Source organism: Excalfactoria chinensis, chromosome 5, assembly GCF_039878825.1.
Source record: "Excalfactoria chinensis isolate bCotChi1 chromosome 5, bCotChi1.hap2, whole genome shotgun sequence".
Taxonomy (NCBI): Eukaryota; Metazoa; Chordata; class Aves; order Galliformes; family Phasianidae; genus Excalfactoria; species Excalfactoria chinensis.
Genome location: NC_092829.1, coordinates 29,064,912 through 29,092,114, shown reverse-complemented (window position 1 = coordinate 29,092,114; position 27,203 = coordinate 29,064,912). Strand labels below are relative to the sequence as shown.

Here is a 27,203-nt window from a genome sequence, read left to right as displayed (position 1 = left end):
GTTAATTTTACCTGATTCCTTTTTGAAATCTTCAAGAAGTTTTTCTTCCTCTGTTTTAGTCAGTGGATTAGTAATGTGATAGGGTAAATAATGGCAAGTAGGATTAAGGTACCACAAAAAATTTTAATGATCAGAAACGTTTAATTAGATGTAAACATATTCAAATATTAAGCTTTGCTATCTTATAATAGGTTGCAGGCTTGCATACCACAGGGAGGCAGATATCATCTTCAGCGTTTTCCTAACATATTTTTCCAATCAAGTCATTAAAACGTAGCATAAAAAACAATCCAGACAGATAACATTATATGAAAGCAAAATAAGCTCCACTATTTTAGCTGAATTATCTGTAGTCTATCAGCTATATCTTTTATTCAGAAAAAAAATGCAATCCCAGAACCAGTTTCTGAAGATGAAATGACTGCTGTGTGATGATGAAATAAGGTTTCAACTTCAACAATGTTAGGTAAAACCTGTTATTAAGAACTTCATTAAAATAAGTAAATTATCAACCAGCAGAATACATACAATCAAAGCTTGAACATCTGCTTTCAGTCTTACAATTTGCATAAATCAAGCATGAGAGGTTATTTAAAATTTGCCATAAGTCTAGAAAGAAACAACTTCTTGTGATATTTGTTAACATACCAGTTTCACTGTCTTTATCCATTCTTCATATGCAAGTAGTGCTATAAATTAGATCATTCTTGATGCTAAATCATTTTATCCCTACTGTGCCAATGTTGTGACTGAGGGATCAGACCTTCACACACCATTGTATACAGTGGGAGAGGCTCATGGATAACATATAAGGTCTTATGTCCTGATATCTGTTCCTTTCCTAGTAACTCACTTTTTATTCCAATTGCTCCTGAACACTGAGCTAACAGTAAGCACACTAGCACAATTCTCAGACCACATTCATTGACAGCAATAGTCCAACCAACGCCTGCTGTTTTATATGCAAATTTAGGATTTTTCACACCTCCTATACATAGCACAATACTGAATTCTGCTTAATTGCATTAGATGTTTTATAATTTAGTTATTTCAGTTACCCTCAATTCCTCCGCATCTAATAACTTCCATAATTCACTACTAAACCATTTTGAGACCATATGCTGTAGAACATGAAAGTATAATAAACAACTGATTTCCTTTTCTATAAGTGTGTGTGTATGTACACACACACATATATATGTATGTATACATATATATATATATATATATATGAACACACACACACATACATACTACCAACACATCTCCTTTGGCAATCCTAAAATAAAGAACTTAAGACAAAACTATTTACTGCAAAAAAATAAAGATCATGCCTTAGATCTCCCTTAGACTTGTTCAAGCCCCAGTTGTGATAGGACAGCGTTAACATTTCTTTGATAAATCTCTAAAGCAGAGCTACCAGAACACATTCTTACAGGGCAAATATAATGAAACAAAACTTAATGTAACAGGCCATGTGGAAAATGACAAGGGCTTTTATATAAGATTATTTTACTTGCCAAAAGCAATCTGGTGTTTAATGAAGCTAATCCATGTTTTCCTCATTCAGGCTATGTTAGATCCTACTTAAGAATTGGCATTTCCAATGAGAATGGAAGCTACAGAAAGCATTGCCTGCTACACTGGATCTTATGAGAGGAATAAGAAAATGTCTCAAAAACAAATGAACAAGAAAAAGCCTCAAAATCTAACTACGCTTCAAGTGATGAGTAACACAGAGATACGTACATGGCAAAAACTGAAAATGAAAGAAAGCCAGGAGGAAATTCAGAGAAAATTGGTTACTATGGTCACAGAGAAAAGCAAAGATTTCTTTTTTATTTAAGCTTGCTGAAAAACAAGAAGAGACCTGTGAACAAGAGTATCACCTCTTGCCATTTGTTTCTCATTTGCAACATTTATTTCTAAGGAAGTTTTAATAAGCAAACAGAACCATAGCAATGCACCACCTGAGGAACATTCATCTCTTCCCTTAAGGGCAACAGTACTGAGAACACATAAGTTTTGACTAACCAGAAAGGCTCAAAATATCATCAGTATTCCGATTTGTCTGGTAGTTTAAGTTTCATCTATTTCTTCTCTTACATCCTAGAAACACTTCTCTCATTACAGAACTAAAGAACTGTTTTGCTTTGGAAAGTAAACAATAATATTGCTAAAATGATGACACAGCATTTCAACTTCATGTCTGGAGCCATGAGGTCTCCAAGGAGAGCCCATGAAATGCAAAATGAGGATGGTAGGAAAACAAGTGGCAATCTCTATCTTCACATGGGAAGTTAGTCCACTTAGTCCAGAGTACTAGACACTGGGAGACCTTGCCGGAAAAGCAGAAAAGTGCTTGATACACACTCTAGTCAAGACAGCGATCAGAGCTCAATCAATAAGAGATGTAAAGAAATCTGGGCCATCCCTAAATATCTGCTGTCTTCCAGATAACATAAAGAGCTGATCATCCTCCTTGGCACTAGATGCCAAAAGGAATGGATGCTTAACTTCGCCCATTTGCTGGTTTACATCATGCAACTCTCTCAGACAGTACAGTACGATAGAGGGGAAAAACAGAATATGTCAGTAATAGTGGTAGTGGCAACAACTCCATGAGCCCAAAAGAAATCCTGGAACATCCACAAGGGCAGAGCTTTGGTCCTACAATAAAGGAACTTTTACACAGACCTCGGTCATCTCTGCTTTTACATTCCTTTTGTACATATGATTTTTTAGTTGAGAGATCTATGAAAGCCATCAATATCCATATTCCACTGAGGCTTAAAGAAACAGATTTCTGTAAATTAAGCCTCTTGAGTGCACTCTAAGCACCTTCTAAACAAAAACTCGAGGTAGAAACAGCTGGACACAGAAAACAGTCATGTCCTTCTTTGATCAAAAACTCTCAAACCTATCAGTTGCAGAAGAAACAATCCAAGAATCAAAGCTTATATCCACAATGTCTGCTAGCTTTGTAAATGGAAACAACAACAACAAGGAAAAAAGCCTGACCTTACTGCAATAGAAGAGGTACTCTAAGGAAACACTCATATTGCACTGGAATAAAAGTGTGCCTGGACATTAGTTCCAGTCCTCCAGCCAAGCTTGGCAATGAAAGTCCAGATTCCAAGCCAGCATCCAGCGTAACACAGAACAACAAAAAGACACTTGCTGACTTATTTTTTCCACCCATTGATAAATGTGAAAATGCTTTGAGGCATCATGGCTGGTGTCTCTTGGCTGCACACAGAGCTCACATAAGATTCATCATCTACTCCTATCAGCACAAAAGACAGATTCTAGTGTATGTGATGGCACATGGTCTACAAAGCAGAAGATCTCAGAGAATGTCTCTGGATAGACTGATTTTATTTGTAGTCATTTCAAATGACTTTTTTTTTTTTGTTGTTTTAATTGAAGTCCATCCTTGCTCTGAGGTGCAGAGGGCACTAACACTGAATCAGCTTTCTTCATAAGTTCGTTAGTATGATCATGTGGGAAAGTTAAAACCTCATGAATTCATTGGTCATCTAAAGTAAATGAACTTTAAGAATTAAACTTTTCACATACTAAACTGCTAAGGGAACATTCTTCTAAGAAAAAAAGAAAATGATCATTACTCTGGGAAAAAGCCTTTGAACGCAGCCTTTAAGATGTTATGCATATGTGCTTTCATTTGAAGATCAACTACATAAAAATTACAGGTGTTCTTTGATGAGTTTAAAGCATATCTCTGTGTGAAAGGGTGGACAAATGGACTAAAAAAAAAACCCAATCTTTGCCCATAAATAGGTTACATCTAAATTTACAACCAATAATAAAAAGTACTTCTAAAAAAAGATTACTCAAAATTTACCACCAGAAGTAACAATCTAATCTCGTTCTCCACACTGGGATATCTGCCTCAGAGCTCAAGTATTACAAGAATGAAATCCAATGCCAACATGTTTTACTTTTTGACACTTGCTGTCACATTCATTTATGGTGTTGAGAAGACAGTAAGATGCATGCAATCCTACATGAAAAATATATGGGGAAGCACTTATATTCGTCTCTGCTGTTGACTTGCAAATTCAAGCAAATCAAATATTTTTAAGAAATTTCATTCATTCAACTGCCCTTCACAACATTATGTATTTATAACAGCATACTGCAACTGAAAAAAGCACATTGTGGTATTGTAAACCAAAAGACATTACTGTTTGCATATGCAAAACTACATACAGGTACAAAACAAATACACATCAATAATAATCATAAATTACTCTTTTCTCTTAGAGCAACATTGTGAGCAAAACAGTATTGTGTCTGTCATTAACTAGAAATAAAGAAAGGTTACATTTGCTACAAAGTTTCTTTGTTTTGCTTTTTTTTTTTAAAACTCTCCAATTAAAAGATGCTCTCCAAGGCCAGTGTTGTCTGACCTATGCTTTCCAGTCCCTGCGTATATTACATTATTTGGCCTAGAAGAGCACTCCTCTAGAGAGAACATACAACTATAGTGAATGAGCAATGCTCAAATCAGGCAATGTATTTTTACTACTTAGTAAAGAGCACTGCTTACAGGACAAGTAATTTTGTAGAAAACAGATGTCTAAAGAAAGTCCAAACAAATTACACTTTCTCAGAAATATGCTGTAATTCTTATGTTTCATGACTTCATCAGTTCCTGCAGTATTCTAAATCCAGCAAGTCCTGAAAATCAAGTGTTCTTGCTTTAACTAATTTAGAGAAATGATAGGAATCAGAAAATGACAGGTGTGCATCCACTCTGTTTTTCCTGCTCTGATAGTTTTTCTGACTAAAGCACTGAAGATCCTGTTATAGAAGACATTTCTATATTCTAGAAGAGTTCAAGGCGGGGGGGAGGAGGGAGGGAGCGGGGAGGAGAACCTGTGATGGTTCTCTTTGCATGATCACTGTTTGAGTGATCTCACTTTGTGAGCCTACACATCTGTGACACAAGAACAGGCAACCTGAGTTGCATCATACTCATATCCAGACTGATGTAGATGCTGAGAAACTGCGATGGCAATTAGTTCCACTCAGTTCTTCCTAACCCTGATAAAGGTGCATGAGGGTGGATAGGGCACACACTATTTCTTCTGTCATATATAGTCCTTATTTGTATGTCTATACCTACCCAAGTCATTACATAACTCTGGTAACAAGAAAGCACAGCTTGATTTTACCCAGCATTGACCAAATACTCATTCACAAAAATAAGCTCACAGATATACAGACAATATTCTAAATTCACAAGCAATATGTGATCTCACTATACAAATATACACAGAGTAAAATCACTTATACGGACTCGAATGCAAGGACAACTACATTCTGAACACTTTACAATGGAAACATTGTAAACATACTGAAATTTACTGAGCATTGCCGTGTGGACACGTCAACTCATATACATACATATGCACACACAGGGGAACATGATGCAGGTTATTTTTGAAACTGTTAATACATTTAGAAACTTTTTTTTAAAAAACTTCTCAGGACACATTCCAACTGACAGGTGCTAATGATTACAGAGTTTCTCCTTTTCCCAAACGGAGAGAATCCTTTTTACAATAGTACCCTACCTAAGAAGTAATTACATGCATCAGTGAAATCAGTAAATCTGTACTCATTTTCCTCATAAGCTATTTTGAGCTACAAAAGAAGGTAATCTACCACCTTTTCTAGAATATATGGAACAGCTGTCAAAATTACTTATTTATTTGTCATGATAATTATTACTCTCTGCCTAATAAAGTACCCTCTTCTGCCATTTAAGCAAGCAGTTTATTATTTTTGAGATCAGAAAACATGATTATTCAAACTCCTTGGATTTAATTCAGCAACCTGTCAAGATAAATCTTATAATAAAAAACAGAGCTATTCTCCTTGCATATTCTGCCAACTCCTAATATTCCAAGTTTAAATAGGATAGGGATAGTTTTGAGACAAAATATCTCTGTACTACTGTGCTTGGAAGAAGATTACATCACCTTTAAATGTAACATTCCAACAGCCTCACTTGCCTTGTCTTTTATTACTTCTCTTTTTTTCCCCACTCTAACCTGCTTAAAGAACCCTTCTGAAGTTAAGACTCCCTGTCTCTACTGCAAGGATGGTCAGCCTCCCTGTTTGGTAGCTGTTATTCAAAATATGCACACAAACAGTCTTCTGTTTCAAAATAGGTTTGTTTATTATACTCCATGCTGCTGTGTCACAGCATCTTCCAGCCGTGCCTTTTTTCATATGAAACATATACCATATCACAGTATGAGAAGTTCAATCACATAAGGTACGACAGGGTGGCTGACTTCTGTCACAACTAAAAAAACATTACCTGAACAAGACAAGACAGCTGCCACAAACAAGTAACGCAAGTGTTTTTTTTTTTCTATCAGGTCTGATTTAGAACAATACAATCTTCCTTTCACACACATATCCTGGTTTAACAGAAGTCAATGATGAAGGTTCTTAACCCCTTAGCTGTTCACTACAGTTTCAGGCTAATTGAGAAAGAGATGAAAAATCAGAACACACCTCCTTCCTTAGTAAGCAACTGGAGAAAACCCAAATCTTTGACTAACAAGCACACCTAATTCAGTAAGTTCCTAAAAATTATATTTCTCATTTCCTAGTACTCCATTTTTCTTCATTAACTAACTCTGTTTGCAAAATAAAGCCAGAAATACTTCAAGAACTCCAAATCTATTATCCTTTATTATATATATAAAAGGATATAGTCTGTGGTTTCAGATTTTTCTCATTTTTGTTTTTATAGTTATGGTACAGTTCTCTGAATGCTAGGAAAATATTAGTCAACTTCATTAAGTTTTGTAAACATTCTTTCTTCTCTTCTACTGCCCAACTCTAAATGTCGGATCTAAGCTTAAGTCATGTTCCTCTTAGTAATTTAGAATAGGGGAGTCCATGTATCTTGGAGGTGGGAAAAACATATTTACTTTGATTGTGGAGTGATGGCTTTGATTTTGAAGCAGATGCACTGTATTTCCTTATATTGGATTTGATGTCAACTGAGTAAGAATAAATCCTCACAGCTTTACATAACATGGAGTTATGTCCAGATCAAACAATTCTGCAACCACTTCCATTTACTGTATTTTACACTACTAAGTCTCTTTGCACACATGAAAACAATAGGTCAGAATAACCGAGTGCCAACTGAAAGGAATAAGGCACCAGTTACAGAAACCATGTTAACAGATTTAGGCTAAATTCCCACATAGCACTCCATTTAAGAACTGACATAAATCGCTAAAACACTGAATGTAAATTCATTGTTGTCATCCTTCCAAATCAAAGAGCTTTTGATGATTTTGAGTACCAAAGATTTCATTCTGTCCTCTTTAAGGCACAAATAACACTGAAAGAATTGGTCATGGTTTTCATTTCAGAAGCAACAGAACTCTAAATATTTATTTATTATGTTAATGTCCACAATAGTCCTGCACGTCTTCATGTATCTAAACACTGATGCTCTGAATTACACAAATTTTTTGAATCAACCCTGCCAAAGCCCACTTCAGATGAGGGTAAGATACGCTTCTGAAAATAAGGAAAACTCTATTTTACATGCCTACATTTGGATCTGAGAATTTTACTATAAACATCATTTCTGTGTGGTTTTTTTTTTTAATTATTCTGTGACACTAGATTAAAATTGAGTGGATGATAAAACATTTCAGCAGTGTAAATATATTCATCAATTCGTACACTGGAATGAAACTATTACTAACCATAATTTACTACTAAACAATTTTAAGATTTTGATGTACAGTTTTTAATGCTTTGGATGCATAAATAAATACCAAGATTAATATTTACTGAAAACATATTATATAAATTAAAAGAAGGACTATAAGCATCTGGAAAGAACAAGCGTCCAATTCTATTTAAGTTTTTAAGTTAGGCTGATTATTTTTTTTCAGACAAGCAATCAATTCAGATAAGCAATATTTATAATCATTCTTGTTTTCTGTCTTCAGATTTTGTCAAACAGGACAGTAAAGACAGGCTATGTACTTTATAGGCCTTTCAAAGCAAGAAATAATGTGGGTTTCTAATACAACATTTCTGTAATTCTCCAAGAAAAAAAAAAAAAAAAAATCAATGTTGAAAGGCAGTAATACTGTACCTTGATTTCTTCTATTTCATCTGGCACTATCTTGTATGCAGATATAGTCCCACCCAATCTGGAATTGAGAGAAGAAAATATTCTCAGAATCAAAAGCACAAAGCACGGCATGTTAACAGTGTTGTGACCCACTCCAAAATGCAAAAAATCCCACCTGTCAATACAAAGGTAAAACCTACCCAGCCCCAAAACAACAGCAAAAACAAACAAACAAACAACAACAACAAAAAAAAACAACAAAAAACCTCTCAGATACACAGTGTCCTTCACTCAATTCCACCATAAGATATACGTCAACCAAGCAGAACTACCATTGCTAGGATGTTATAAAGTGCATTAACCAACGTCAGTCATCTTATTTCTTTTCTAAGCTGTATGGAAGAGTTTAAATATTTTAGGCCTGACCTGCTTTGTGCCTGTATTTCACTCAACTGTTAGCACACCTTACGCGTATACAAATGCAATTCTAGAAACTGAAATTTTCTAACTGTACAAGCTTCAAAAACCTCAGTTTCCACAGCTTCATGTTCACAGTTACTAATTACAAAGTGGAATTGTTAGCACTGATAAGGAAAAACTGCTTTTTTGTTCCACATTCAATTTGCTGAAAAGCTATGATAAAAGGTAGGGATTTTTTGTCTGCATCTTGCAAAATCTTATGATAAATAATCATCCACATACTGAGGAAGAATAAAGACCATGTAGCATACATACATGGTGGTTAATATTTGGTGGTTACTACTGTATTTTTCCCAGAGACATGTGAACATGGCTTCTTTTATTTTACGAAGCAGCATCATTGATAGTGACAATTCAGACCTAAAAATATAACAGCATTAATGACCTTCCTGCTGGCTCTGCACAACAACAGCAGACATTTTCTGGGTCCTACATAAGAAAATATTTTTTGTAAAGCAGCAGACAGTTATCAAATATGTATTTGTATGTGTATCCTCATGTTACGAGATTTTTCCTGACAACTGTCAGCATTTCTACACAGATGTGTTTCCTTATATTCCATCTTGAAATTGTTATACACATTGCTTACTCAACCTAAAAAGGGAAACAAAGAGTAACAGAGAAAATACATTAAGATTTTCTCTGTAAATCCAGCCCATCCATATCTCTACAGTCACTCTCAGAAATTAACAGTTCGAGGGCTTTAGACATAGAAGAGGAAGTCTGCACAGAAAAAGTCAATTCCAAAGTTCATCAGTGCTCCAAATAGTATCAGCTATGATTACCAAGACAGAGACAGGATCCAGATACTACAGCATTCAAATTTATCATAGATGGTCAGAAAATGTAGCTTTTCCTATGTCCTCTGCACCTTCCTCTGCTGCTCATCCTCAATGCAAATGAACACTGAAGAGAACCATGAGAATTTTTTTTGCCACCACAAGTAAAAATGTGAGGTTTTACTTTTAATTGTATCTGATCTTTGTTCAAAGGTCATTGCCAGGGATAGCTGTTAAAAAGATAGATAATAAAAGCTTTTATTTTTAACACCATGATAAAGGCTTTCTTTAACACCATGACAAAGAATGGATCAGATGTCATGAACATGAGTTGCTCTTGATTGCTACTGGCATGTGGCCTCTGTAAGAACATGGCTTTTTTAATTGTTTCTGATCCATTCATGTTAGAAGTACCCAAATACTAACTTCAATATCTTTGCATCCCCTAGCAGAAGGGAAACACAGAGTATCTGCTGTCAGAACTCCACCAGTAGGACATCCTTTACTGGCCACCCTTGGCATAACATCAGAAAAAAACCACAAAGAAAGTAATAATGGACTCAGTAAACTCACCTAGCTTGCTTAAAGCACTAATGAGCATCATTGTCTGCAAACATTTCTGCAAAGCTTGTGTCTAGAATTTACCATACTCTAAAACTAACAAGTAACAATCCAAACGGTGGAATAATGTCACGGAGTTCTCTCTAGAGCAAACCCAGGGAGAGAAGGATCAAAATACCTCCCCTCTCTAACAGCGCGGTGCGGCGTGGCCCGGCCACGTGCGCTCCGAGAGAGGGAAAGGGAGATTGCGAATGGGTCTAGGAGGGAATAAAAGAAGGAAAAAAAAAAAAAAAAAAGAACGATCTGAGGATGAACGGCAGTTTAATGAACCCAATGACACTAAACAACAACGAGAGAGTTTCAACAAGGAGAAAAAACAAGTCCAAATCTCACCGACGGGCTGCGGGAGGCGGGAAGTTTCGACCACGCTGTCTCCTCGCAGGGAACCCGGGCAAAAACCCCGTCCCCTTCCCGACCTTCCCTCCGGTGCCCCCCACCCCCCATGCCCATTTAAGGCAGTCCACAGAAAAGAAAAAAAAAAAAAGAAAGAACTTGTCTCCTTAACTCCCATTATCCCACATGATGTTCTGATGTGCAATAGCAACACCAACCAAATCACAAAACCATAACACATATTTTAAAGTAGCTGTTGTACATTAGTGAATCAGATATTTTCCTTACACACAAAATAGCAAAATGCAGTGACATTCAAAATGTTAGTTATCACAATTTCATAGTTTTGAGAATGAAAAATACATTAAAAGATATAGTACTGCTTAAATAGCCTTGCACTTTTAGCTCCAACTCTCCACATCTAAATACATTTTTGACCTTACAATGACATCTTTAGCTTGGAAATCCAGGCTACACAAGTAAGTAATACCACATTTGATACCGAAGGAAAAACAACAGGCACATAAATATACAGGTCTATAAATGCTCCAGAGTCTGTAATCCTTTCTTCATTTCAGAACTTCCCTTCATTTATAATTACTGGAAAAGAGATGCAGTATTGCCATGGAAATTTGGTAATACGGAGGAATATAATAAAGACATTTGACTTTGTGTACAAAATTTGGCTGAGAGTTTCACAAAATTTTAAAGGTAGCCCACACATCAGTGGGACCCAGTTAACACAGACTGAACTCTTCTACTGGTTGTAATTACTATACGTGTGGGGCACAGAATTGAGTTTACTACGTAACTAGGTATCTATGAGGAAGAAAACGAGAAGAATCTTACAAAACAACAGTAAAATCAAAACAAATTTTAAATTCATTGCATTAATCAGCATATCCAACCTAAGGAGAATATCAGATTTCAAAGATTTGTCTGAATTACATTTACATGTCACTATTAATTACACATTATCTTGCAAATCCCGAACTTGAACACTAACACTTAACAGAGGTCAGGTAGGAGATTTCGTCTACACAAGGTACCTACAGAATGAATGATGCACCACAACTGTGTCTGGCAAAGTATGAGCACTTGGCAATCATTTTTTTCATTTTCTTGAGATAAGTCTCTCTCGTGGATTGATTTTGTTCACAGACTATTAAAACATTTTACATTAACCTCTTCTGATTGTAGCATTTCAAGAAGCAATTACATTGCAATCAGAAAAGCAAAGGATCTGCTACCAAGAGCATGCATCTGCTACAGAACACTTTGTACACCAGAATACAACACAGCATAGCACGTATTAGAAGGCCCAGAATTCAGTTTAGCAGGGATCCATTTTTCATGCAGATTCACACTTCATCTTTCACACAGTCTGCTCTTATTATTGCATTTTTCTCAAGCTGAACAATATAACAGCCAGCATCCTAGAACACAAATAGCATTTTCTCTCAGAATGAATATACAACAAACCAAGAGCAAAGCTAAATATACACCCAGCTACTTTCATTAAGCCAAAAAAGTGGTCATCTGTAGAGACTTAATGCTCTAAGCCTTCCTCATCCAAACTTTATTTAACGGTGAAATTATTCCAAACTCTAGTTGGCTCTAGTTTATTTGTGTGTGTATACAACAGATAATTTCTGAAAATTCCCACAATTTATATTCATGTCTACCTCATGGAGTTTGTATCCCACTTCGTGCAAGTAACAAAGCCACTCCAATTCCCTAATCCCCTTGCAGAAAAGAAGTGAAAGTATTCCCAGATATAGTCATTAGAACTAACACAAAAAAAGCATAGAACCACACCTTATACTGGACAAAACTAGCAGAGGTCTCCGAGAAGAAAATCCAAAAAGATTAGACAGATATTCCATAAAAATCATTAGGAAATCAGAAATCTCACATAAGTGTTGAAAAAGCACACAGACAACCTTTTTGTCTTTTTTCAGGAAACTTTTAGAATAAAAAGTGCATCCCAGAAAGAAATGTAATGGACAGACTGTAGGAGGAAGCTCACAACAAGGATTTAAAACCAAGTTCAAAGAAGAGCTGAAAGAGCAACCTCAGAAATTAGGAAAATATAGGAAATATACTGAAGTAAGGTCAATACAATTGCTTTGGAACAGATAGAAGCTTACTATTTCACAAATCAAATCATAACATTATCAAAGAGAAAAGATCTGAATTTCATCCAGATAAAGAAATGTTAAAAACCAGGAGGAACTCTGCTCAAATGGAGGCTAGAAACAATGAATTGTTTCAAATATCCCATTAGTAAATCAGATGAGAATTCAAGGTAACAAAGTTTAATGAAAAATAAAGTGTAACTCTTAGTAAGGACAATTTATTCTGGATATAACCTTATAATAGTCTGTATTGGTTATTAATATACAGATGGTAGCAAATGTACAGAAAGTATAAGTAAAGGAAAACTCACCAGTGGTGGTGCCTTGGCTGAAGAAGCTGGAGCTGTCCTCACTGGTGAGCAGTCTCCAAGAGATGCTGCCTCAGTGGGAGTCAGCCCTTAAATGAGGTCTCAGAGGGGATGGAGTCAAGCTCCACCCCTTTCAGGAGCACAGCTACATCACTCTCACCTGTGCTCCCACAGCTGACCCCATACTTGCCTCAGCTGATTAATCAGAGGTTCAGGCTGTGATTACCATTCTCCCATACATAGTCACAATCTTATTTTTCATTATTGTTCCAAGTTGAACTTTGTTCTGGTTTACCCCTCTGTTCCTTTGTCCATGTACGTGCAAGGTGGATGCACTATGTTGTCACTGCATAACTACAACATGTTTGTGCAAAGACACTTGTGAGCCTGCATGGAACCAATTCTGTTCAGCTTTTATAATCCTAGGGTTGACCAAAGATAAGAACACGCTCTTATTGTACTGTTCCATATTCACTGACTGCCATAAGAAGCTGAACTATTGATTCTAACTTAATAAATGAGTCATGCTGAATGCAATGAAGTCAGTTTTCTAAAAATATCAGTACAGCCAGCTTGGCTGCTGTCATTTGCTGAAGTTCTCCGATGCCACTTTAATTACCATTCATCTTTCTTCAGATAGATTACGCTATCTAAACGATACCAAGCTGTCACTAAACCTCCCAGTGAAACTCTGCTTACTCTAAGAAGGAAAGCAAAACTCAGAAACTTTTGCTCATTTTTTTCCTAGATCCATGTCATAAAAATACTTATAATCTACCATTAGGATCTTTTGATTGATTTATAGACCAAGCAGAACAGTCGCAGGAGAATATGCTTGTGAACAGACCAAATGACAGTAAGCTTGACTGCCTACTGCTAATTCTGAAGGCATGGTCAAGTTATCCAAGGCTACTGAATGAAAAATACATGCATACACACTACTGCTGCTGCCAGAGCAAACTGACCAGGACAGCACTTGAAGTTGACCCAATTGAGCCAGCATAGTGGTGACCCATGAGATGTCAGCAAATCATTGAGCACCTACAGATCCAGCTCCTGGAGTGTCCTGAAGAAAGGCAGCAGAATTTGAAGCCTTGCTCCCTGCTACCAGTATAAGTATGCATTAGAGAACACACAGTGCTACATTAATTGATACTGGTTTCTATTGACCTTTCAGAAATCATTAAACTGCCCTGAGATAAGGCAGTAAGAAGGCATACTATTTTGGGCTAACTTCCTACACAAGAGAACATTGGCAGCTAGAGAAAGCCAGGCTAGATCTCACACTGTTGGACGTGTGCCAACGATGAACTGTAGAAAAGAGCCTGAAAAATGCTTTGTGAAAACATTTTTGCTTATTTCAAGGTGCATGTGGGGAAATACATGTTGAAGATAAAGCACGTTTAATCTTTTTGAAAACTGGATCCAATAATTAAATCCATACCACCTTTTTTTTTTTTAATTTATTCCAATTAGTCTAACTTCAACATACTGTGCTCAAAATATTCACCGAAATAACGAACGCAAACACACACTCTTCTCAGTAACTGGTTTAGGTCAGGATGAAGGGCACACCTGGACATCACTCTTTTGGGTGTTATTATGGCCAGCCTAAACACTGATCTGTAGGATGCTCCCTCTTCACCTCACTTATCAGAATATTTCCTGTCTAACAAGTAACACAAATGCACAGAAGTGGAATCTCCAAGAAATTCAGGCTTGAAGCCCAGAGGAAATAAAATGGACAATGCAAACGGATGTACAACAATTTCAGCATTTGCTTGAGGTTTTTGTGTTTGTTTTGTTGTTTTTTTTTTTTAACTGTCACAGTGAAGAAAGATACTGGGGAAAAGAGAAACTCTGAACCTTCTATGATACACAAAAACTATTTAACTTTTGATTTTCACTAAACAAATATATTAGCAATTGTTCAAAGCTCTTACTATTTATACTGGCATACTTCACTCAAGAGAGGACATTGAGATGCTAGAGCAGGTCCAAAGAAGGGCTTGGAGAATATACCCTATGAGGAGCGACTGAAGGAACTGGGGCTGTTTAGCCTGGGGAAAAGGAGGCTGAGGGGAGACCTTATCGCTCTCTTCCAATATCTGAAACGTGCTTAAAGTGAGAGTGGGGCTGGTCTCACTGGTGACAGGACGAGGGGAAATGGCCTCAAGTTGCACCAGGGTAAGTTTAGGTTGGACATCAGGAAAAACTTCTTTACAGAACGGGTAGTTAAGCACTGGAATAGACTCCCTAGGGAGATGGTTGAGTCACCACCCATGGATGTGCTTAAAAACCATTTGGATGTGGTGCTCAGGGACATGATTTAGCAAAGGGCTGTTAGGGTAGTATGGTTGGGTCGTGGTTGGACTCTATCTTTAAGGTCTTTTCCAACCTGAGCAATTCTATGATTCACAGCAAGAGATAAGGTATGCACATAGAAGACATTTTACAATCTTTGAAGAGAATGAAATTAAATACAAAGAATATCTCTAAATTTAAAATTATTTCAAGACTTTAAAAGCATTCAACTTTGTCAGGCAATGTAGCATTCAGAACACTACATGAAAAATCTGCGTAGGACAACATCTGAAAACATGCGCTCTAGAAAAAAATCTGTGAGCAATTAATCTCCTGTAGATACTATGGGATCGCTATATTATACTGTGTATAGCGTAGTTAACACCAGATTACAAAAGAGAAAGGCACTGCATCTAGAACGGGCTAAAAATGAAATACCACAGACTAATTCCACACACTGAAATTTCACTATAGATACATTTTATTTTCAAGTAAATCTGACTCTAAAGTCTCCCAAAATACAAGTAGAATCTGAAAATGGTCTTTTCATGTAGACCAACAGCAAAAAGGCCACTTTTCTGCTGGATGCATTCTTGTTTATAGCACAGAGGAATGACTATACTGTGCTCCATCTGATTGGTAATCTAACTTTGGAAATCATACATTAAATCAAACAGACAGAAATGTCAGCTAGATTTAAGTAAAAATGTGTTCAGTGACTTTGAAAGTTCCCACCGGGGCATCAGATGCTTGACCAGCCAGCTCATTAAACAACATGAGAGAGATCTAAAATTTCCTCAGAGAAAAATATGCAAAAGCAGACAAAAATTATTATCACAAAAACAATCACATTCTCACCACTTAGATAAAGAAATATGTATTTAATACTCATGCTGGGATTCAATCGGTAGACTGAGGACTTTGAAAACACTGTATGAAATATTTATAGTAACAGCAAAGAAAATAATTACATTTGATCTTACTTCATCCTATAGGAAATAATGTGGTACAGCAAAGCAGGTATTTTTCTAGTAAGTATGTACGTAAGAGAAATACACAGCATTTGCATATAGATTGCTAGCAATTGCCTGTCATGAAATCCTCATGAAACCTCAACTGAAAGCAAAATTTTTGGGTGCCTGAAAGTGATCTTTTGCTTCTCATGGAAGCCACAGCAAATTAAAGGATTTAGGCAATATGATAAGGAAATGAAAGATTCCACTAGTAAATTACCATAACTCCTTGCAGAAAACTAAGCAGAAGGATAAAGCTATTTTTGCAGATAATCATTTTAGTAGAGTTCTATTTGCTTCTGCCCAACTGTAAAAGAAAGACAATCTTAAACAAATACTAAGATTCCCCTGGGAAGATAAGTTGACCCACCACTAGTAGAAATTGTAAAGCTTGGATTTTTTTTAATTTTTTTTTTTTTTAAACACAAACTAACATTGGCCACCTCTACAACAGACTTATAATCCATTCAAAAAATGGATTTAAAAAAATATGACACTCTTCACCCTATACCAAAACACCTTTTTATATATGCATTTCTCACACCCCAGTATATTCCTTCCACTAACTTCAGCATTTATCTTCCCTTCCCTTTGTTTTCCCTTAGAAAATACCAGCACTAACAGCACTAACCACACACATGTTTATTCTAAGGCTAATAAATAAATGTTTGTTCTAAAAAGAGATGAAGTTTGGCAGAGAATATAACTCAGAAGGTGGAATAGTAGAAATGCAGGGACCCCTGATGTTAGAGAATAAGCTGGAATGAATTGCACATGATATGCTGACAAGAGCAATCACAGTCCATTCTGTGATAAGGATTAAAAGCACCCTGCAAATCTCTTTGTTCCACAAATTGACTAAAGGTGAGAGCAGGAAGACCCAAACTCAGGAAGAAAATAAGCAGAGAATACATGGAAATGGTTTGATCATTCCAGATTCTACATCAATTGTTCTTCAATTAAGTAAATCACAGAGTTGACAGAAGACTGTCAGAAGTTTTAAATAATTTGTTTTACAAATAAAATCCAACAATTCTGAAATCACAAAATGATACAGGAGTCTCAGGGATAGTAATTTTAATTAAACCAATTAAGTTGGGCCCAGAAGGAAAGTAAAATCACACCACTTGTCATGTGCTTTCGCCTTTTTGTATCTGGGATTGTAACAAATTCATTGGAAATGAAAATTCAATCCCCTTTCCTACAAAATCTGTAACCAAAAAAGGTACAAATAGTAGGCCTGAAGTCATTTTTCCTTTTTCTTTTATTTTTCCAAACATACTGGTGTACTTGCTCAGGTATTATCTCATGTGGTCTAAACAGCAGAACTAAACTGTGATTAAAGCAGTGACCCAGTAACAGAATTTTAGTGTTTGCTATCAGCTGGGGAATGCAGGAGGGGAAAAAAACAAACAAACAAACAAAAAAAAAACCTCACGTTCAATCCATCCCTCCTCATACTTAGTGGAACTTTCTGTAGACAAATAGAATTAATGACAATATAGAAAGTGAGACCTCACTGCACGTCTAATATAATTATCTCCATTCCATATAACCTAGCCATTTCTGAAGTCATCATCCTTATTGTACAGAAGCTTATAAAATGCTTATGCAAAATTCAGACTCAAGTTATTGAAACATATTTTTTTCAAGATCAGGGTCCTCAGCATTCTTATTTTTGTTTTCTGAAGCTATCATTCACTTATTTCTTTGCAACTGATCATTCACATGCCAATAAAATGTTTCCAGAAGAATATAAAAGCTACTGATGTATTGCCTCAACTCGTGTCACAACTAATTACAACCCCACTCTTTCAGTATTCAGACACGTGGCAAGAAAGGAAACCTGGATGTCAGACAACATCAGAGGTGTGTGGATTTACAAATCTAGTTTGATTCGGGTACTAAAATAAGAACCCAATACTATTTCCAAATAGCCTGCAAAAACAAAATCCATTTGGGAAAAGTGATGGTTAACTTCTCTTTACTTGCAACTTTAACTCACCCTGTAAGTCACTATCAGCTACATTCTTCTGCTGTCTGTTTTGTGTGATGTTCTTTTAAAAGTAAAAATGAAAACTAGATAAAGCAATCCCCAGACTTCATTTTGCTGCTGCCCATTTCTTCTTTATAATTATGCTTCTCCAAGTATGATATTTAGAAAGAAGAGTAACCTACTCCACAGAAGTTGAGATTTATTTCTTTAAGATTTGACTGCACAATGATACTTTACTCATATGCACAGTAGACACTGCACATATATCTTTGGGTGACAGTGCCTGTAACAGCCCTGATAACCTCAGCATGCCTCTGGCCATTCCCAAGCTGATGAACACAGAGGAGGAAGAGGTTTGATTTCTCCCTCAGTTCCAGCACCAGTACAGGTTGAAGAGGAGTGGAAACAGAACTGTGGCATTTATATTTCTGTAAACTAAGTAAATTCCTTCATGTGTCACCGTTTATATTCCATATCATTGAGCTGTGGTCAGTTTGCCTGGATAAAGATAGCAAAAGTGACAGAAGGATACATCTTCCAAAGCAGAAATGTTGTCTAGAATTCTCTTACATAACAGCATCTTTAAAAGCAGCAGTGACGTTTGAACATCTAATGATTCCTTTCATAAATCTGGAGAATAGTCTTAAAAGAAACTTATCCTGCAATCCCACTGACAAGTACCACACATAGCTTGGAGGCATCTGAAATATTGTTGTTAACTTCTACCACAGATTCACACTGAATTAAGACTTTATTTCCTTGAATAACCATACATTACAAGACTAAGTACCTATTACTAGGTGAATGACCACCAAAACTAACACAGTTAATACTTAGCACAGTACTTCCAGAACCACAGTGCAGTAAGGAAATTAAAGATGGTTAGGACAATTCTACTTTCAAAAAGACACTGAGGACAGTATGTATGTTTGGCCTTCATGGATATTCATATCTTAACGTTGTTTTGTGTATAGAGATACCTGGACTTCATAACTAGAATCCATTCAGACCACTTTAAGATGTGGTAGTTTTCTTCCCACATCAGTTTTTCCAGTGATTTGTGAAAATTAAAAAACAACAACAAAAAAACAATAAAACAACAAATCAACCAAACTAACAAAGAAAGATAACATGGCTAGGAAGAACAACAAACTGAGCAGCAGAACAGAGCATTGCTGAAAAACAGCTCAAGGGATGATTAGCAATTGGAGTAAAAGGCAAAATGACTCTACTCACAGGCGCCTGAGGAGTTCATGCATATACTTCCTCTTCCCTCTCCTCTGCATTTTTAGAAACCCCTTATACTTTCTATCATCTTTACAAATGAAGTATTTCTGTTTTATAGAAACCTATAGAAACTCAGCCCAAAGTGTAATTCATCTAAACTATTCACAAAGAGCAAGAAGAAAGGGAACATCACTGTCATCACAGGTCAGGGTAAGATGGCATTTCATAATTAATTATTTATACAAGTTTGATAATTTAGACTAATATTAGAATACTGATATTTAAAGATGACCAGGCACCAACAGATAAGGAAAACCAAATAATAAAAGTATTAATTTATGAATAAATGTATAAATTCCTTTTATTACGTGCAGTTAAAAAGTAAATGAAAAATCTAATGCGGCTCCTGCAGTTTTTATTTAATGCTCCTCATTTTGCACACATCTATTATTATATTACCTCAACAATATTAATTCTTTCCTCGAAACAACATAGCAACAGGTAAGATAAAATATACCATGAAGTATAAATAGTATAAGACAAGAAATCATGAAGAATAAGCAGTATAAGACAATGTTCCTTGAATGTAACCCTCAGTCAGGCAGTTGCAGACAGAGAGATTAAGACCTTCTCTTCTCCAGGCTGAACAAATCCAGTCATCTGGATCTGCTAGCTACACTCTGTCTAGCACATCCAGGATGAATTGACTGCCTTACTCCTAGGAGTAACACCACTAACTCATGTTCAGCTTCTTGAGCTACCCCAGCTCATGTTTGGTAGGGTTGCTTCCTAACCAGTACAGCCTGTACTCTATTTTTGCATAGAGTTGCTAATCCCAGAGGCAAGACTTCGTATGTGCTTCTGTTGATCTCCAGGAGGTTCCTGTCAGCACTTTTTCTCCTGCCTCTGCTCTCTAGCACACTGACCACCAATTTGGTGCGTCTCACAAAGCCAGCAAGGGTTGAATCTACTCCATCATCCAAGTCATTAAAGAATATTGATGCCAGGACTGACCCCTGAGAGATGTCACTAATTGCTGGCTGCCAGCAAGCACAACCAGGCAACATCATGACTGGCACCCCACTGAGATTCCTACTCACCTTATCCTTTAACAGACATAGGAGGAACCTAGGTCCCTAAGCATACTTAAAACTGGTTAATTTCCTTCAAGTTCCTCCATTTACCATTCCTTTCTGCAATAATGTCTACTGACAATATCTGACAATAATTAAGTTTTGGCAATCTAAGATCACTGTTTCCTATGCTAACATTCTACTACTGTTGGTTGATTGCTTTTTTGTTTTGGTTTAGTTTTTTTTTTTTTTTGTCATCTCCCACTTATTTAATCTGTTACCTTTTGTCTGACATTGCTAATTTTTTGTTTCAGCCACTGTTCTTGTGCTCTATAATTACACAGAGCTTATTACAGCCATATTCTAATTTACAATTAGGTACTGAGGTGCTGTAACAATAAAAAACATTTGAAATAACAGCATGTGTGATTCAGCATCTAGGACTCCCAGATGGCAACTGGAACAGAAACCAAATGTTGAAAGTGGCTATGAAAAAGAATTAGATAAAAAAAGCACATTACCCTCTTGATCCTCAACTTTTAGGACAGGCCTCTCTAAACAAGTTGTCAAGGAACACAAATCCTTTACAAGGATAAATGACAGCAACAGTTAGGCAAATTTCTTACAACTACATTCTCTTACTTCTTATATATATATTCCTCATAAATATATGAAGTACACACACTGCAACATTTGAAGTGCCAAGACTGAGATTACATATATTAACGGAACAACAGAACTCTCACTCTGTCAGGGCTCCAAAGGAAACAAGCATATATTCAGGACAGAAAATGGAACATTCACTTGATAGGCTCCTGACTGAAACAGGATCTTTTATTGATGCTGCACTCCACATGACCCCTTTTAGGAAATTAAAATGTTCTTAAATGATTCAATGTTAAATACATCACAGGAGCAGGCAGAAATAGAAGTTCAGGAGAATGTCAAGACTTACGCGGACAGGATATTAAAAAAAAAGCAAAATGATGGTAATAATAGTATATCAGAAGTGTGTCAAGAATAAATTTAAGTTGAATAGATTTAGTTTTATTTTACACAATAATAGCAAACCACAACACTCAAAGCATTAAAATAAACATGATGAAAAGATCAATTTATTTTAATTAAAAAACAGAAAGACAGAAATCCTAATGACAGACACTGCAACACAATAAGGATTCCTCTATCCTTACTCTAATACTATTAGAATATTGATTTTGCTCTTCATAATGGTCAGATTTCAGGGAAAATTTAGAACCTGGTACATATAAAAATGATACCATGACTACAATCTGAAAAAAGTTGATAGTTCTCCAACACAGAGATAGTGCAAATAGAGAGAAGTATTGAGGAGCCATGGCAGGGAAAATGAAGTGGAATGCCAGAAAGGACAGAACAATAGAGAAGTTTGGGAGAAATAATAATAATAATAATCAGTGTTTTAGAGTAAACAAAAAAAAGATCTACAAGCAAGAAGCTGAAAAACAGAAGACATCGTAACGGTTGGGATCATGAACTAAAGAACCTGAAGGTCAACCAAAAGGAAGAAAACTACAGTGAGAAAACAATCCCAGCAGCTGCAGCATTCTCTAGAGAGAAAGAAATCTGGTTCCAAGATAAAAGGAGGCATTTTTTTTCTTTTTGTTAAAGATTGTTTTCATTTCAGATTTACACTTGTGATCAAAGAGCTTATATGTGAGTACCACCTGGTCAAGAAATCAAAGAATGAAAAATGCCTGTTCTGAGAAGGCTCACCAAATCTCCATCAAATCAAACAAAACTAAACTTATCAGATCATCTCTTCCACTTGAACCTAAAAGACAGATCTAGAGAGTAAAGTGGACTAAATACCACTTACAGAGAACTCCAGGCTCCTTATCTTGGATTTCCTTCTCAATCCCTATAGAATGAGTAGATTATATTAGGTCATTTTAAAATAAACTGTATTGTCATATGTATTTTCATCTAAAAGATAACAGGACAAACAGTAGTCATGGCTTTAGCTCATATTTCCTCCAACCCTATCACCTGTCTTTCAATGCCCACTGATGTACACCAATAATGTAGATAAGCATCAAGATGTATTTCATAGCCACAGTGTCTCCACACCTTAATCATAACATTATGATCTTTCATCAGCTAACTATTCTGTGAAAAGTAATGCAGCATTACACGGTTGTTTGGAAGGCACTAGTTTTTCTGCTAAACAATTTCTGGTTTAAAAATTTTGCCTATGCACACATAAGCACTAACTGGTGATTTTTGCTGAAATTCTTTACAGAAAGGCCAAAGACTGAATAGTCACAAAAAACAAAGTAGGCCAAAATACTGTATATGTCAAAGTTAAAGCTCATCAACAAGCTCTTCAGTTAGTTGTGGCCCACACCTGGCCTACAGGGAATTGCTAACAGTCCATTACCAGACAAACATTATGCAATAGATTCAGGCTCTTTGTTGCAGAAGGGATGAAGGGAGAGATATAAGCAAATCATCAGACAACTTCTATTCCTGTGGTCTTGTCTACACAGTTGACCTGCAGTCATTTCTAACCATAAACTTCAGTATTTTCCCCAAAGTATTGCCTGCAGTCAAGTAGCTCCTACAAAATTTCCATCCCAGGAAAAGTTAACTGCAGCTTATCATCTTCATCTCAAACAACTAGATATGTCACACAGCACTGCAGTTTCAGTGCCTCTTCTACTCCTGCCCCAGCTCAGTTTCATCCTCAGAACTGTGCTAACACATACATGAACACAAACACAGAATAGAAGAATTCTAACCCACTGTCTCTTTTTCTTTTTTTTTCTTTTTCTTTTTTTTCCCAATCTGTTTTACTATAACCAGCTGAGTAGCTTTAATATAGAAACACTTGCACGGTATTGGAGACATATTTCATACAGCAATGCAGCCTGTAATACAACTTCGCACTACTGTACTATTTAAATAATCCTAATTCTGAACAACTACAAGTGACGGTAATCTAAATTACATAATCTAACACAAGATTGCTTTTTTTTTTTTTAAATAAAAAATAAAAAATAAAATAAAATGTTTATCACTTCTTCATGTAGGATTCTCAGGGTTTCTGTTCACAGCTGAACAATTAAACGTAGGAGATGGAAGAAAAAAAAATCTTGGGTCTGCTTATCTATTATTTTCAGAAAGCTATGCCAGCATCCTGCATCAGATGACAGCCAACTCTGTACCACAGTGAGAATGGCACTCCACCACAACCAATAAACCATGCTGAGAGGGAACACACATTGGCAGGTACTCAGCATGAATACAGCTATGTTACAACCAGCTAGCTCTAAGTGCAGACAGAGCACCTTTATATTTGGCAAAAAGGAAATAATATGGTACTATGTAATTTATATGAATTATGCAACTTAAATACATATAATACACTGTCCATCATAACAATTTAAATTAATAAAAAATAAGAAAATATTTAGACCAATTTGAGATATTTCTTACAAAACTTGATAAGGTCTACCTGGTCATGCACCAGAGAAAGCTTTTCACCAAAATACGCAGTAAAATCACAATGAAAACATTTGCACAACATAAAATCTTCAACAAAGTTCTTTAGTAAACTATTTTAAGAACACATTGACATGAAACCAAATATTACATTTTCTTTAGGTTTTCCAGTATAATCTTATATTCAACATTTAATTCATTTTTACCAGCCAACTACAAAATAGCTACTGCTGTGTTCATCTAAGGAATTAGCTGGATGGTCTTACTCAGAGCATTGCAGTCAATGGCTCAATGTACAAATGAAGACTGGAAATGAGTGGCATCCCTCAGGGAGTGGTGTTGCAGCCAGTGCTATTTAACATCTTTGTAGGCAGCACAGACAATGAGGTCAAGTGCACCTTCAGCAAGTTTGTAGGTGACACTAAGCTGAGTGGTGCAGCTGATGCGCTAGAAAGAAGAGATGCCTGAGGGACCTGGACAGACTTGAGAGATGGGCCCATAACAACCTCATGAAGTTCAACAATGCAAGGTCCTGCACCTGGGGTAATTCCAACCACAAATAGGAGCTCTTCAGCCTGGGGAAGAGGAAGGTCTGGGAGGAGCTTATAGCAGCATTCCAGCACCTACAAGGCAACTACAAGAAAGCTGGAGTGCAACTTCTTATAAGGGCAAGACATGACAAGGGGAAAAGGCTTAAAACTGGAAGAAGGTAGATTTAGACTAGATATTCAGAAGAAATTCTTTATTTTGAGGGCACTAAGACACTGGAGCAGGTTATCCAGTGAGGTTGTAGATGCCCTCACTTTGGAGGCATTCAAGACCAGACCAGATGTGGCTTTGACCTAACTGGTCTAGTGAGTGGTGTCCCTGTGTATAACAGGTGGGGCTGGAACTAGATGATCATTATAGTCTCTTCCTACCGAAACCATTCTATGACTCTCTCTTCTTTACCATACTGACATTTAGAATTTTTTCCAACTATCCAAACAATCTCATCTGCTACAAAGTGAATTTCTTCTAATCAACCAAAAATAAAGAGCTCTAATATTTTTTTTATATACTGCAGGCACTTCATACTTCCTCTTTTCCACTGCTTTTTATCTAAACTAAATAACAAACAGAATACATTGCACTTAGTCTTCTCCTCTTGCCCTTCTTTTACACACCTCTGTATCTTACTCAAAGGTTTGTTTCCAAAACTGGGCATTGTACACAGTCTGAACATCACCTTATGCAGTGAATAAAGAACAGCACTGAAATCTCTAATCAACTTTCTATTTGAACTTCCAATCAATGATTTAATGAAATTCAACTTTTCTGTAATTAACTACAGAATGTGACTGAAATGTACAATGCTGAATGCTTCTTTCTTCCACAGTGACTCAGTAAACTCCACGTTTTAAGTTTGATAGTCATTTTTTTTTTCCCTCAAGTGGTATTTCTGTTTATTTTCATTGACAGAGTAGGATATATACAAATAGAAAGAAATGCCCAATATTCTAGTTTGTGAAGCAGATTATTATTGATGCTGAGAGAACTGAATGCAAATGAAGTTTACAGAGTCCAGACAGCTCAATCTCAAGAAAAAACAACAACAAAACCTACCCTGATAATTAAGCACACTTGTTAACATTCAGATATTAACCCCCAAGCCACTCAGTGCTATAGTACAGTCTCATTTCAGTGTAAAGCCACACTTACAGCCCTGCAGAAAAAGCATCCATTTGATAGCTTTCTGTGATAACAGAACAGACATTCTGTCTGCAATGGAGCCAGAAGTGACAAACAACAAGGAAGATTCCAATGTAGTATAGAAAACTCTATCAAACAGCTAACTCTCATAAGAGATGGATACCATTCAAAATGCATTTTACATGATGCATTAAGCCACCCTAATAAAAAACCAAACTTTTTTTTTGTGATATTGTTCTCTGGGTATGTATTATACTATAATTCTACCTCAACTGCTAGCCTGCTATTAATCTGATTTTCTGTTAGAAGTATGCACTAATTATGTATTTGCATGCTAGTGAGCCTAAAGCCTTTTGCACCCTCTTTGTTAAACTAACTTTATTAATGTCATACATTAGAAATGCAATGCAAACCTTTAGAGTGACAGACTCACTCACAGAGAGAGCACCAGAATTTCTTTATGAAAATCTGATTACAAAGAAGAGAGACAGTTGATCTACAAAGTGAACAAACACGAAAGAAATCCTAAACCATAGATATTAAACTGTCAAGAGGAGGAACATTGCTATTTCAGCTATTGCTACAGGTGAAAATTTAAGCCAAGTTCTCTAGAGCTTTTAACTAAAATTCATTTTATTTCAGAAAAGGTTAAACCATATTTCCAACTGACACTGTAATTCTTCAGCCCCATATTGCCCTTTTGCATTCTTCCTGCATCACAAAGTATTCAGAAACCATGGCACCTTAAGTGTCAGCTACAAAAGACTGGGCTGGACAATACATCCTTACTTGGAACTTTCTTTACCTTTGAAGATTCATTCATGTAATTACACATTTTACAAGATCTCTTAAGAAGTACTCAGCAGTAAACAAGAAGAATATCTGCTTGGAAAGACAAAACCAAGCATATCTATTTCAATGGGGGTTGCCCAAAGAAGCTATGGATAGATACCCCATCCTTGGTGGTGTTCAAGGCCCTCTTGGATGCAGCCTTGGGCAGCTTGATCTACTGTGTGGTAACCCAGTCTGTGGCAGGGGATTGGAACTGGATCTGTTCTAAGGTCCCTTCCAATCTAAGCCATTCCATGACTCTGTGATTCTAGAAAGCAGCATTTCTTGCATTCAGCAGTCCTTGAGAACTAGCGGATGCTTTCTGACTTTATCCCAGCTTTCAAAGCGAGTGATAAAAAGGGCACTTGGCAGTCACTTAAACTTCTATGGTACAAGCAACAGAAATTCACTGAATTTATTTTGTAGATTACAATAACCTATTACAACATTCGGCTTGTAAGTTATGGTCAGGGAAGGAACTACAAGATTTTCATCACTTTTGTAAATGGCAAATAAGGAAGATCATCATTCAACACAAATCACAGTCCATCCTCTCTGAAGGGTGCACAGGTTCAAAATCAAAACATAGAAGCCCACTTGCAGTGCAAAACAACACATATAATTATCAAAGGGAAAATAAAACAGCTCAAAGACAATTTGATTGAAAATGAAATGTTTTGAATTGGTCTTGATTTTGACACTTAGTAATTACTAAAAATATTCTTATTGCTTTCAGTCTCAAGCAACAATTAATTCTACTTATTCACATTATCTCT

General features: G+C 36.3%; 1 protein-coding gene across 31 annotated transcripts in view; it reads right to left on the bottom strand.

The window, feature by feature from the left end:
- Positions 1 to 27,203, bottom strand: part of GPHN (gephyrin) — a 240,785-nt gene that overhangs the window by 136,281 nt on the left and 77,301 nt on the right. For all 31 annotated transcript variants that reach the window (XM_072337125.1, XM_072337092.1, XM_072337096.1 and 28 more), the window contains exon 3: positions 8,171 to 8,228. In XM_072337125.1, the coding sequence (XP_072193226.1) occupies positions 8,171 to 8,228 (58 nt within the window). The remainder of the gene's footprint in view (positions 1 to 8,170; positions 8,229 to 27,203) is intronic.